At 44.7% G+C, this 14,055-nt stretch overlaps 1 protein-coding gene and 1 non-coding gene across 2 annotated transcripts; both read right to left on the bottom strand.

Moving 5' to 3' along the window:
* Positions 1-6,103: 6,103 nt before the first annotated feature.
* Positions 6,104-6,174, bottom strand: TRNAG-GCC (transfer RNA glycine (anticodon GCC)). Its single transcript has one exon. It is a non-coding gene; the product is annotated as a tRNA-Gly (tRNA).
* Positions 6,175-6,777: 603 nt separating this feature from the next.
* LOC133919336 (very-long-chain aldehyde decarbonylase GL1-4) lies at positions 6,778-13,135 on the bottom strand. The gene is made up of 10 exons (XM_062363700.1): positions 12,975-13,135; positions 11,448-11,671; positions 11,093-11,325; positions 9,353-9,572; positions 8,864-9,245; positions 8,685-8,792; positions 8,123-8,323; positions 7,922-8,020; positions 7,296-7,466; positions 6,778-7,182 (listed from the first exon to the last, which is right to left on the bottom strand). The coding sequence occupies exons 1-10, from the start codon at positions 13,032-13,034 to the stop codon at positions 7,021-7,023; spliced, it is 1,860 nt and encodes a 619-aa protein (XP_062219684.1). The 5' UTR covers positions 13,035-13,135; the 3' UTR covers positions 6,778-7,020.
* Positions 13,136-14,055: the final 920 nt, after the last annotated feature.

A 14,055-nucleotide genomic window follows, 5' to 3' on the forward strand; every position in this document is an offset into this window, starting at 1 on the left:
TCCAGGATGCTTACGAACTGGTGAAACGGTGCGAGTCATGTTAGTACTATGGCAGACAAACCAACCTACTAGCCCAAGCACCGCAAACTATACAACTATCTTGGCCTTTCACTGTCTGGGAGCTCGATATTGTGGGACCATTCCCTAAAACCCCAATTTTGAATTCCTGTTCATGGCAATCAACAAATTTACTAAGTGGATAGAGGTCGAGCCCGTCAAGAAGATCACTGCCGCAACAGCGATTAAGTTCATACGGGGGCTGGTAGTATGGTTTGGTAGTCAAAATCGTATAATTATGGACAACATGACTCAGTTCGCTAGTAGTGCTTTCCAGAACTACTGCAAAGAGATCGGGACCAATGTTTTCTATTTGTCGGTGGCACACCCATAGAGCAACACACAGGTCGAAAGGGCAAATGGGGTGATATTGTGAAGCGACGTGTGTTACACCCAGTGCTTAAAACCATTATTATACCAGTCCCTGGATCAGTCGCTGGTAAATAAAAATCTTACAACAGATGATACCAAAGTCATACAATACGGGGAGTGGTGAGAAGGATCCACTATCCCAAAAATACATAAATGATTCCAGCCAACAACAGAATCCACGCTATCAGAGAGCACAGTAGGAACAACAAGAAGACACGCCACTCCACAGGCAACTCAGGGATGGACGTGACCGAGACCTACTCGTCAGCCTCACTGTCTGCTTCCGTGAAGTTTGGATCATCCTCTGAAAGCACAAGAAAGAGTGGGTATAAACATAATCAACAAGTTCCAACCTTTGCTCTACAACAGGGGTATAAATACATGCATATGATATCGACAAGGAATAAGCTGTAAGGTTAATCTTTGTGGAAATGCCAAGTTTACACATGCAAGGGTGTATTTTCCAATAAGCGGTTTTATGAAAACATCATATCAATATTCTTAAATGAAGGGGGGGGGAGGGGTTCGCCCGTGGTGGAAAATCACCAGGGCCCAAATTTTAATGTTGCCGGACACTCCATCCACGGCAACCCATGGCACATAGCCGGACCTATTCTCCAAAATGGGCCCACCTTGTCCACACACTCATCAAGGAAACACACGCAACCAAAGCTAGTTGCTGTGACAGAATCGTAGTTCGTCCATGAACGTGAACACAACTATTCAAATAATTTTACCTCTGCAGAGTGGTACACTTTACCCACAAGTGGAGTTTAGCAACATATCACCATCGTGGTAGTGCAACTCAACAAAGTCATTACCCACCACAACATCATCTCACTAGCTGCCCACGGGAGCTAACCAGGGGTTCCTGACCTTTAACTAGGCCTCCAACTGGGTCGCCAAGCTTGCACCTGCTCAATGGTTTCCCGTTGCACACCTGTCTCTAGGCGATCACTAGACTAGCTGGCAGGGTTTAGGCTAAGCCCTGCCACATACAAGGTCAAGTGGCTATAATGTGAAGACAAGGTAGGATGTCACATTAACTCAGTCCTTAAATGAGCCAAGACAAACATCTCCACATGGAGTCTGCCACACAGGCTGCACTCCTCACGAAGCTTGCCACACATGCAGCACTTCAATTCCCATGACATTCTCAACGGAACCCTGATTTGCCCTAGCTCTAACAAGTTTTCAACAAAACCCAATATCCAACAAGTTTTCCCATCCCACAACTCATGCAACATCAAGCACTAAGTTTTACACAGTTCGCAAAGCTATAATTGGTTAAGCATGAAATAACAGTAGAGATTACTATCCTAAGTATACTAGTATCAAGGTAATCATCTTAGCGTAAATAAAGTAGCTCAGAAGAAAGTCCTAGGATTACCAAGATTATATTCAGGATGATCACAAACAAGCTGGCTAATCTACAATAGGACATAACTAGCTCAATAGTTTAAATTATGCCAGCAAGAAATACTTCATGCAATTAATTGGTGGAAAACGGCTGCTACGGGTCGTGGTGATAAAACTGGGTTCAATATGATCAAAGGAAAATGAATTGAGACTTGCCTTCATTGAAGTCCTAAAGAGGGTCTTGCTCAAAATCTTGTGTTCCCGGCTCCTCCTCCTCCTCCTCGAACTCTCCGATTTCTAAAACACGGCACACAACCAACAACACAACACAGAAATAAATACAAATAAAATTTAAATAAATATAAAACTAGTATGAATAGATATGATTTGAATTTAGATGAATATCGGTGGAAGAATTGTTGAAATCAGAGTTGAATCGGAGGAGATATGGGCTTTCGAAAGTTGGTCGGGAGTTTAATTTGAGAAAAACAAAAATGGGGGATATTCATTTTCGGAAAAAGAGAAGAACTATTGTGCTGGGTTACTGTGCATATGGGCTGCACTGTAGGTGGGCTTGGGCTGGGCTTTATGGCTATTAGGCCAACCTACAGGCTGAGGCGGCCCAATTCGACCTAGGCGGGGGAGGTAACGGCGTTAGCGGCCAGGCCCACGTATCCGTTTTGCGCAGAGAGAGGGTGATGACGACGAGGACAGATGGCATTACCGCTGGGCAGAACGGTGTGGGCTGCCCTCAGGGGATCTCGCCGAAATGCTCACCGCCGACAGCTCCCGGCCTTGCATTGGGTCGAGAAATGGCCCACTGCGATCCTTACGACACGACGGAGGTGGGGCGTGTCATCGATGGTGATAGCTGGAACAGAGGCAATTTCTCACCGGAGATGGGTAAGGCAGTAGCCGACGGGGCAAACTCGTGGAGAGTGACTCGAAGTCGGGTTTTTGGATATTGGGAGCACGTATGAGGTGCGTGGAAGGTGTTTCTAGGCTCGGTTTGGCCGGAGGGGCATCCACAGCGGCTGATGACAGTGATGGAGATGGGTGACCATGGTGGTAGCTCGAGGAAGAGGGGGTAAGACCAGGGAGAAGGGCCGGGGAGGTGGAGTGTGGTGCGGTGGAGCTTGTTGTTGGGTCCAATTGGCCAGCGGCGGCTCTGGGCGGTGGATTGACTGCGGCGGTCACCGGAGGGGGAAAAATACAGTGAGAGTGAGAGAGTGAGGTAATAGAGCTTCCCTTGGCTGGTACGGTGAGTGGCGGTGGAGAGCAAAGGAGTGAGCTGCAGCTTTTATAGGCGAGTGAAGGAGCTACAGCGGCCAGCAGTGGGGGTCCACAGCAGAGCTCATGTGGTACGGCGTGTGTGGTTGTCAAGGGTGACAGAGGGCCGGTGGTGTAGAGGTTTGGACTTCACGCGGCATGGGGAAGTTGGGCTCAACAAACAAGTATGCGACGTCTTAACTTTGTGTTTGTTCAGCCAGTGGTGTGCTTCGATCGTGGCCGTCGTGCGCGGTGACAGGGGCAGAGGAGCGTCGGTGTGAACGGTGACTCCAGCTTAGGTACGGTGTGGCGGTGGCGGAGACGAAGGTGGGTTGTGGGTGGCGGTTGGCGGTTGGCACAGGCACACGGGGTCCAGCGGCTGGTGGCTTGGTGCGGCCGCGCATGTGGGAGCGAGTGCGAGAGGAAGAAGAAGGCTGGCTCGGGCTGGGCCGACACGCGGGGAGAACAGAGAGGAGGGGAGCGGACCGGGAGAAGAGGAAAGAAGGTTGGGGGGTGAGTTGGGCCGCGGCAAAAGGAAGACGGGTCGAGAGAGAAGAGATCTAGACCAGATCAAGCCCAAGGAGAGGGAGGGAGAGATAAATGTTTGAACATTTTTGTTTGGATTTTGACATTAGTTTTGAAATTGGTTTGTTTTGCAAGATTTTTTAAATTCCATTTTTGGCTAAAAACTGGGATGTTACAAACCTACCCCATTTTGAAAGAATCTCATCCTCAAGATTCGAGATCTTCCTCAAACAGAAAAGGGAACTCTTTTCCCAAGGCATCTTCTCGTTCCCACGTGGCTTTTGCTTCGGTATGCCTGCTCCACTATCCAGTGAACAAAGTCATAGCTGATGCAGTTGGTTACAGCCACACACTGTAGCATTACATGCTATGGATGGGGCCTTACGGGCCAGCGCAGCCCCGCACGACTGATGAGATAGGGTATGCAGAATGAACAAGCAAGTGGTTTTGCAGGTAGACTCGCGAGGCACAGGGACAGGACGGCTTGTCAGACGATCTTACGATGCACGGCGATGGGACGGGCCAAGCGGCCAGGGAAGGCAGGTGTGGAGATGTTCCACGGTTGGGACATTCACTCAAAGCTCTCAGGGCAAGTTGGGCTCATCCAGTTCTCCAGGATATGATCCAAGAGTTCAATATCTAGCTAGGCATGGATCTGCTAATCGAGGCTCACTTGTAAGTTCTCCCTCTCTCTGGTATATAAAGAGAGTAGGTTCTGGTTTGTAAAGGGTAACCGATTCACATGCACCCATAACAAAGTATACAGGACGTAGGGGTATTATCCTTCGAGAGGCCTGAACCTGGATAACTCGGGTGTTCTTGAGTTCAACGCACACACTGACGAACGCACACCCTGCAAGCATTGTTCACGCTCCTCTCAACCGAGCTTCGAACTTTTCATCCAGGTCTAAGGGTGCTAGCGACAGCACATGAGGGAGCAAGCCATCGCGCGGGCGGCGGCTTAACCCCTTGTCCCTCCTTTATTAGAGGAAGGATTGACAAGGTTTGAACAAAAAAAAAAGTACAAGTTATATAGCACGTCCAGAACATAGTCAGGTGCAAATGAGGCTACAAGTGCACATATCCTCGAAATGATGAGTCTTTTCCAGTACTAGGTTCAATCAGGGGCAGTCCAGTATATGACAAACCTTCAGAACTCTTCATTTTGATTCTCCCTGTGTAGCAGTCGCTAGAACCTTAGCCAATAAGTACATATGAATAGAGCCTGCATAAATGATATATTTGTTCTTTTTATGAAACATTATATCATTATAACAAAGCTAAATATCTCAAAACATTGTTGCTATCCCAACTAAGATTCTTCTCTTTTTCTTAGCACCTATCTCCCGTAACCAAGTACCCATCATACATGAAATGCTCCTCGGTTTCTTATCCCTTATGTTATTCGAATTATATACCAGATTGTCTTAGCCAAGGTGCATTCCAAGAAATGTGTTGAATATTTTCATTATGATTACAAAAGGAGTACTTGAGGCTACCCTTCTAGTTTCTTTTGGCCAAGTTATCTTTGGTCAAAATCACCCCACGACCTATATACCATAAGAAGATTTTTATCTTTAATGGGAGCTTGAGTTGCTAAAGCCACTTGTTTGGGATGCTGATGGGGTGGTTAACATTTGCTTATACATCAACTGGACAGTAAATTGATCTTTCGTATCTAGATCCCATTTGTAAATATCTATCATTAGAAAGTTGAATATGAACAAATTTTAAAGTCAACTGTTGCTATTCACTTAGTTTGTTCCTAATGATTGGTCGGCGGAAGGATAAATTAAGAAGTACGCTTCTCATTACTTCCAGGACGGTGACTTATTTATGTCTTACAATATTGTACAATAAGGAAAATTGTTGGCTTAGTGAGCATTTTTCTAGCTAAATATCATTCCAGAAGCAAGTTTACTTCCTATTTTGTACTTGAAAAGACTATTTGAGAAAATCAATTTTAATACATATAAGATCAGTCCAGAAATGTAAATCTTTGTGCTATCTATGGACTAGAGTGAGCACTTTAGAGTCAAGGTACTTATTTCTAAGTAGTTATTGTCAAACTTCATCCTTATTAAGGAACTTAAAAAGCTATTTGCTTAGAAGATATATTTTTGATAGATAGATTGGTAATTCCTAAACCCCTTGGTCGGTTGTAGCTAGATTAAAAAATATATATATTCTAAGCAGCAGAGAAAGCAATTCTGAAAAAGGCTGACAAACGGATACTGTATAATCAAAGCGAAGGCCTGGACTGATGTGCAGTGCGCAGGATGAGCGGGTGCTGGCTTGCAGCTCCGTGCAGTGTTGCGCGATATACGTTCTTGAGACTTCGCACAGAAGTTTGGCGCGGATTAACGCCGCGGCCCGCGCGGGTCAGATCAGCTCGCAGCCGAAGAGCGCCGACCAGGATCCCACGCGCGGCGCCGGCCGAGATCGACCTCGACCTCCGCCGGCGGTCAGCTCGGGCAGCGCCACAAACAAAACCCAAAACAAAATTTGGCAAAACAACATGTGCACCAGCCGGGAATCGAACCCGGGTCTGTACCGTGGCAGGGTACTATTCTACCACTAGACCACTGGTGCTTAGCGTGAATGAGTCACTAAAATATATGACACTCTTTCTAGAGAGCTCGCATTTTAATTCCGAAAACCCTCTCCTTCCTTGCCTTCTTCATGGTTCCAGGTTTCCAGCGCTGCTGCGCCGAGTCGAAATTTCCCCGGGAATATCTAGCGAGTGGCGGATAATCTCCGGCCGGGCGGCCATCTTTGCACCTTCTATCAAATCCGTTGCAGGTTTCCTCTCACCTCTCTTTGCATCTCTTTTGGGGTTTCGAGGCCGTCGCGGCAATCTCCAGGGATTTCGTCGTGCCCTGGTTCCACCAGTTCTGAAGTGGGAAGATACTAATCTCCTAGAGAGTAACTTTCTATGCTGATCATCATAATGGCCTCTTTTGGCGGATCATTGGATTTATTCTTACAGATTTTTAAGGGGTTGACAGACACTGGCAGGGAACCAAGTTTCACATGGATGGATACGGCTGCATGTCGAAGTGTTTTGCGAACCTGAAACATCAGGTTTTACCACCAAAATTCAAGATTGTGTACCAAAAATCCCAGGATTTTTTTTTTCCAGAAAGTGAATTCTTCGGCAAATTTGAATGATCAAACTAACATAAACTAAAGGGGGGAATCCAAATTGATATTTATTTTTCTTATGCCATCCTCACGGTCATAACAGCAATTTTACGCAGTTGCATCTTAGACAAACATATAATTACAATCAAGCTCGGCATTCACATTGTGCCTCCCTATGACTCGTCGAGGTCATAGTCAGCCTTATACCGGCACAATTTGCCCTAATAATTGCTGAAACATAGTTTTCCAGCATAGTCGAATACATCTTCCAGGATCCAGGAGCTTTGGGAACTCTCAGGCTTTAGTCAGAGGAACGAATCCGTGTCTAATAGCAGTTGACCATGCTTTCTCAGCATCCATCATGGCATCCCCACACTCGTGCATGGTCCATCCTTCTAGGGCGTGAAGTATTCCGGCGATGCGCCAAGCACTCATCACCCTTCTTGGCAGCCAATTCTGTCAATGAAGCAAACAAAGCATGCTCAGAAGAGGTTCAGTTAAATGCATATCTATTTTTTGTTTTTGTCAAATTTGATAAAGCAGATAGCTATAGTCTTAATCTTTTTTACCTCGCAGGCGTGGATATTCTGCATTGTTTCTGGGATCTTCATTGCTGGGGTACTCAAGTAGGTGCAATCCTTGCGAATTTTCTTGATGGGGAACTGTGATATCGGAATGAATATAGCTCCTTTTGATGCCATCCTCTGTTCTTTGTCATCAATGTTATCTACTAGCCAAATCTGTGGCAGTTTAAGCAATCAATATCAATATAAGCTGCTTTATATGACAAAAGTATTTTCTTGTTGTTTAGTACTATAACAATCCACTAAGGCATTATGCACCTACTTGACGGGCTCTACCAGTCATTTCCACTACGGCAGTTGATAAGTCAGTATACTTCCTATCTTTACTTCAAACATCGTTTAGAGTTCATGCTGTGTCTGTACTACTAAAATATTGACTAAATGATCTGTGGTTGCTAGTCCTTTACCTATTACATGCACATGCTTATTCTATACTGAATTTTCCGTTCTGCCCATTAACGTCCTTACCAAGGACCATAGCAAACTTACTGAGACAGGTTATGTTACTATATACTATTAACACTTTTTTTTTAAATAAGCACATTTTTATTTTTTAACTGTGTTATATAATGCTTGTTAGGAAAATTCTCATATTTCAATGGAACTTTTACCTGAGGCATGTGGTTGCTATAGTGTTTCAAATAGCTTGCTCTGCTCTCTGCAATCTGTGACTTAAGCATATCATATTCCTTCTTTGGATTCATGATCACCTGGTCCAAATAAATTTAGCGACATTTTCAGAGAATGTTTCTGCGAAACTATACCAAAGAAGATACAGGACAACGAATATTTTCAGGATGGTATAAATATACCTGGACGCCCCTCCCACATAATGCCAAAGCTGTGGCATAGGCTATCTTAGAAGGGCTTGCATGAAGAAAAACTTGCTTTGCATCTAAAGGAATGCTTTTTAGCACCACTGCAGTTGCTAAGCCACTTCCATCAACAAGTCGAACTCTTAATTTTGGATACTTTTGTCTGAATAATTCACCACCTCCATTGAGTTCTTTTGCCTGGATCCAGAAAGGGGGGGAAATGATGAAACGGCTGAACACTCATCAACAACTGAGCATTGCAGATGGATTAAAATATATATTAAAAAGAAACTAGTACCTTAATTTCATGCATTCCCCCCTGATCAATTATTGCCGTATTTGCATCTAATTTGTGAATCATGAAAGTTGTCCATCTAACCTTACCGATTTCATTTTTTTTTTCAACTAATCGCATTTCATTACGTCGATGAACAGAAAATATGAAAAAGCCTGAGTAGCATTTTGTTTTTTATCCTTTCTTATGCTATTTTCAGTCCTCACCATTGCTGGCATATCATTGCTAGTTTCCATCAGAGTTCTAAAAGTAAGAATTGCTTGCCTGATTTAATAGTCCTAGGCTGAGCACTTTAACACCTCTTCCGTCAGCATCTAATATTGCCTTTTCAATTAAGTCGTTGATTGATTCTCTCTCCCAGTTCAGGCCATACTGCAGAAAGAAAACGATTAGTAGCATGCAAACCATGAAATAGAGGCATGTGTAGAAGAAAAGTTGATTACTTGGAAATTATATCTTGGTATTGCCCATGTTTGCATCTTCAGCTTCTTTAGTTTGATTCTCTCAACCACAAATGCAGAGGAGCCATAAACCCATGCAAGCACCATTGACAGCCATGCCAAGGGCCATAGCGTCCACATATACCACATAGAGTCGCCAGATGGTTTGGATGCTATGGAGGCAAATCCAATCCTCAAATGGTAGGCTGATTGCAAGTTAGTCATATGCGTGAGATGAATAAGGTCAGGTGTTTCCTCTGATCCCTTCTGTGAGCTCTCGTACAGCTGGTCAGATGACTTGTCCGTAGTGTTGTATATGTAGTCATAGAATGGCATGAACAGCGAGTAGTTTGTACGGAACTGCGTATGGTGCAGAGAATGAAACCTGTAAGAAACCAACAGAAATTGTTATCTTGTGTCTTGTGAGGTATAAGGAATCAAGGACCCCAAGTTGCTAAGATTGTGTGATTTGTGTTGCAGAATTGCACTTACGATGGAGTGTACATGAGGTACTTGAGAGGAGGAAAGACTTGGAACATCCACTTGGGCACCAGCTCGAAATTGCAGTGCCCCATGTTGTTCATGAAGTCAATGTAACCGATATAGAGCACAATGGCCATGACAGAACCATTTCCCATATACACAGTCGACAGCATGGGGATTGCAAAGAGGAGGTAATAGACCATGTGTTCAGCAAAAGGATGGATTACCGCTGCGTCATACAAATGCGTTAGAAGCGAACAGTAATTGATTTTTTGAAAAAAAAAATATATATATAAAGGCAGGAGGGACCAAGAGTAGTTGTCCATTGACAGGAGAAATACTCTATCTACATGCCTGCTACAACAACAGCAATTAAGCAGGAACAACACATTGCTATTTTACACTGGTGGTCAGGTTACTTCATGCAGATTTCAGATTCACAAGAAAATAGCATCCCTACTAGATCCATGGTCTTAGCATGTATTCATCCTTTTTCTGTACTACTGATATACTTGTAGAAATATAATACCTGCAGTATGCTGTAATATCTTATCAGTCGTCCTCTCTAATTTACCATTCTGTCACAAAACTCCCACCTAGATTTTCCATATCCACTACTAGCTTTTATCTCATACTTCTATATTCAATTTTTGGTCTAGTTATTGTATGTTTCAAATTTATCGGCAAATGATTAAACTCAGTATGGAAAAGGATCATCAAATGGAGCAAGTATACGTGGTACGTCTACTATGACATGCTGTCCGTCCTTCATGGCTGACGTGCCCAAAATCACTGACACGCCATGCGATGAGTAGTCGCTTTCCTTCATCTTTGTTCACGATCAAATTATTGATTTCACATCCGAAAGGTGGCCTTTAGAACTCCCTCCCTTGGTCGAACATGCCCCACTTCTCAGAGCAATCACATGCACAATTTTATTACATGCAGTTGCAGGAACAGTGAGCCAATTCAATGCATGTACTGTTGCTGTGTATCATGCAGGCGCATCAGGGTTCAGACGACACGTATCCAGTGGTCCTAGACACGTTAAAGCAAAAATATATGTATCTCCTTTTTTTAGGACTCGATAAAATATCTCATGAAAACATGCATTGCGAGAGGTGGGGCTGCGCTTAGCGGCAGACCCAGCTCAAAATTGAGCGGGAGCCTACAAGCAAGTGGATCTTTACAATTTCACGAAAAAGAGCTACATCCACTAAAAACAAGAATTTAAACGGAATATATGCCCTCCCTGCCCTCTCCTGGCTACACTGATCACGGATCAGAGAAGTTAAATGATGTGTGCAGGACACAGGACAAGACCGGACCGGCCTAGGACATTTCTGGTACTGTTTGTAGGAGGGGTTCTGTTCGTCTGAACCTAATACTAAATGGAAAACATTCGTATACTCCTCCGCGTAGGGCTCTTAATTTCGTGCGGTCATTTTCTGCACTAGTGCGATGTTCTTGGCTCTCATCGATGGGCTGAAATGTTGTCTAAGCATTGGACATCTTAACGGAAAAGGTTCTAGCTGTATAGACTAGATATATCATCACTGCTTTGGATTTTTTTTTTTTTTTTTTTGCCGTGGAGCGGTAGATTAACCTGGTTACCGGCAGTAATACGTAGGAATTTAGCGGGGTTTTTTACTGCATGCAGCTCATGCTTGAGTCATCGGAATGCTGGTTAATACTGTACTAGTGAGTGAACAGTGATGATGCCAGCTGCTGATGGATCGAGTCACTTACAGGTGATGGGCTCGGTGACGATGGAGGAGTGGTGGTGCGAGTGGTAGCGCGAGTAGAGGAAGTGGTGGTGCAGCGCCCGGTGGAACCAGTAGTAGAGGAACTCGACGGGCCCGGCGTGGAGCAGCGCCATCACCACGGCCCCGTCGGTCCTCCACGCCGGCATGTGACGCGTGCTCGGCATCGTCAGGTAGCCCACGTAGAACACCAGCCCGTTGAAGATGATCTGGTCGTCCCTGCGTGCGTGCAGCAGAAATCCAGGATGGCAGTCATGGATCAGATCATTCATGTGGTGCGTGTGGAGCTGATCGATCGAGAAGCTCTGAGAAGAAGAAGAAGAAGAAGAACCACTGCTCACCATCCCCTCTCCCTGTCCACCTGCTCGAACTCGATGCCGCGGTCGACGATCCGGTGCCTGCTGCGCGCCGTCTGGTAACGGGAGAGGCTGATCCAGATCTGGTTGTGGACCATCCGCAGCAGCAGCGATGGAAGGATGAGCGCCAGGGCGAGGTCGACGGCGCCCCAGCCACCGGTGTTCACCCGGTGCGCGACGTGGGCCACCACGGGAGCCATCACCACGTACTGAGCCGAGCCCATCAAAAAAACAGCTGGTATTGTCAGATTCAGAGAAACCATAACGCCTTGTGTTTCTTCATCTAGGCTTGTTTTGATGATTGGGACTTTGCGAGGATTAGTTCGGGGGTTTTGGACCACGTCACATTTCGTGGATTGAGAGGGAAATGAACTTTATTCATTCCCCTGTCAGTCTCAAAGGATATGGCAAGCAGTCAATTACCATGCATGTCTGTCGATCCTAACAGCGCCAGGAGAGAACAAGTTAAGATCTTTTCTGTCTGAAAAATTTGTGGTTTGAAGATCTCGGACCTTGGGATTCTGTACGTAAGTTCATGGTGTGGCTACTTTTTTATATAAATATATGAGATGAGAAAAATAATGCGATTTTCTCCCCGACCTAAGAACACGTACAGTGATGTTTCTGAGAAGTCAGTTTTGCTTTCCTTTTTCTTGGTTGCCCCTTATTTTAATTTATTTACTAGCTCAGTATCAGCTCATGCAGCTCATATAATTCGACGTAAAAAATCATTTTTTGGGTGCCATCAACTGTACAGAGATATAGATGCGTAGAAAAAGACCAATAGCATGTTACAGCGTCCTAACATCATCGTCACCTTCTTGCAAAAAGTAGTTGCAAGAACATTAAGGTCCTATTTATTTGGGTTTTTATAAAGGGTCATTTCTTAAGCCTACTACTTGCAGAAGCTCTAGCTTATGTGACTTCTATAATAATAAAAATTATTTTTACTTCAGTAAAAAAACATGTTGTTTATTTAAACTTATAATAAAAGCCAATAAAAACCTAAACAAACATAGCCTAAGGTTCTATTTGTTTGCCTCTGAATTATGGATTCTGCAAATAAACGACTAGATTCTTTTTACTATACACACATTCTCCTCCCACAAGCTTATTATGACGCAACAAATGTCTCTAGTTCTTTGTACGAGCAAACAAAATTAGAGCCTTAAGACCATCTCTAATCATATTCTCTTTATTTTATTCTCTTTCTGATTCATTTTTTCATTCTAATTTCGTTTATTTTCTTTTATCCTCAAGAGCTTTTTTTTTAAAAGGATTTGTGAAAGTAAAAAAAGATAATCTTGTTTTAGAGAGAACGACTTTAAAAATTCTCTTCGCAAAGAAACTCCCTTATGATGGTCTAAGAAAACGAACGTGGCCACAACCACGAAGTGAATGGTAAAGCGATCCAAGGCGCCAGTAAACAGAGATGATCTTGTTTCTACGGATCGATCTGGTCTGAAGCAAGCAAAACGAAGGAAGAGGGAGAGGAAGACGAAGGCGGAGTACCTTGAAGTTGCCGAGCCTTTGCCATGGCCACTCAGTCAAAGGCCCCGGCCTAGTCGCCATGGCGATGCTCCTGTGTTACTTAGAGTGGTCACCCAAGCGGCCAAGCCAAGCTACCTCAATGGCCAAGCGCTCTTCCTCCTCCTAGCTTTTTATAACCGCGCAGGCAGGCGCAGTGGCACACGGCACGCCCGTCGCTCTCTCTCTATTTCTCTCGCTGCGAGTTGTCAGCCGGCCCTACACGGTCAGGTCCTGCGCAACTGCGAGGCCTCTCGGCTCTGCACCGTCGGGGCCGGGCCGGGCCCGTCGCCTCGGTGCTTCACGAATCACGCAGCTCGCGGTGGCGCCGCGCATTGATGCGTCAAGCGGGTACAGCGGACTCTGCCGCCTCGGCCTCGGCAGCAGGCAGGGCAGGCTCGCGCATGCCCCAAGTGTACGATACGACGACGTGTGGTGCGGTTACGCGGACGGGCGCAATAATGCAGCGGCCGGCCTGGGACCGCGCTGGCGAGGCTGCTACCGTTGCAACGTACGGCTCTTGCAGCAACAAAAACGTTTCGCCACGAATTGCGATCACGCAATTGGGCGTGTCCAGTGTGTGGGATTTGCAGCAACAAAAACTCTCGAAGGAAATTTTCTTTTAGAAAACAATATAACACGTAGATGTATTTATGTACACGCTCACACCATTATACAAATATATTTACACAACGTCTACTAAAAATCAAAAATATGAAGTTTAAAAATTAATAAAATCACAATATATATTTGCTATCTACGGATACTTCGTCTACCACCGAACGAAAATTTCACCAAAATAAAACACACAAAGAACAAACCTAAAATTTGAACTTTAATTAGTAAAAGATACCACCACCTTCGATAAGCATCTTAGAGCAATTCTTGATAGCTACCTCTTTTAGCCAGTCTACAGTATAACTAATCCAGGAACAAACAGGATTAGTTGGGATACTCGGAGGGAGTTGGGCAGACCATTCCGTTGTGCTTGCGCCTTCTTCGTTTTTCTGGGCATATATTTTCGGGATGAAACAACGGTCTAACGAGAGATAGCGATCGTGTGATG

The sequence above is a fragment of the Phragmites australis genome, chromosome 5, assembly GCF_958298935.1.
Source record: "Phragmites australis chromosome 5, lpPhrAust1.1, whole genome shotgun sequence".
Lineage (NCBI taxonomy): Eukaryota > Viridiplantae > Streptophyta > Magnoliopsida > Poales > Poaceae > Phragmites > Phragmites australis.

Coding starts and splice junctions, on each gene's coding strand:
- LOC133919336 (XM_062363700.1), bottom strand. CDS start 13,034: ATGGCGACTAGGCCGGGGCCTTTGACTGAGTGGCCATGGCAAAGGCTC. Junction 9,246..9,352: donor TACCTCATGTACACTCCATC/GTAAGTGCAATT, acceptor GGTTTCTTACAG/GTTTCATTCTCTGCACCATA. Junction 8,324..8,684: donor GCCTAGGACTATTAAATCAG/GCAAGCAATTCT, acceptor TTCTGGATCCAG/GCAAAAGAACTCAATGGAGG.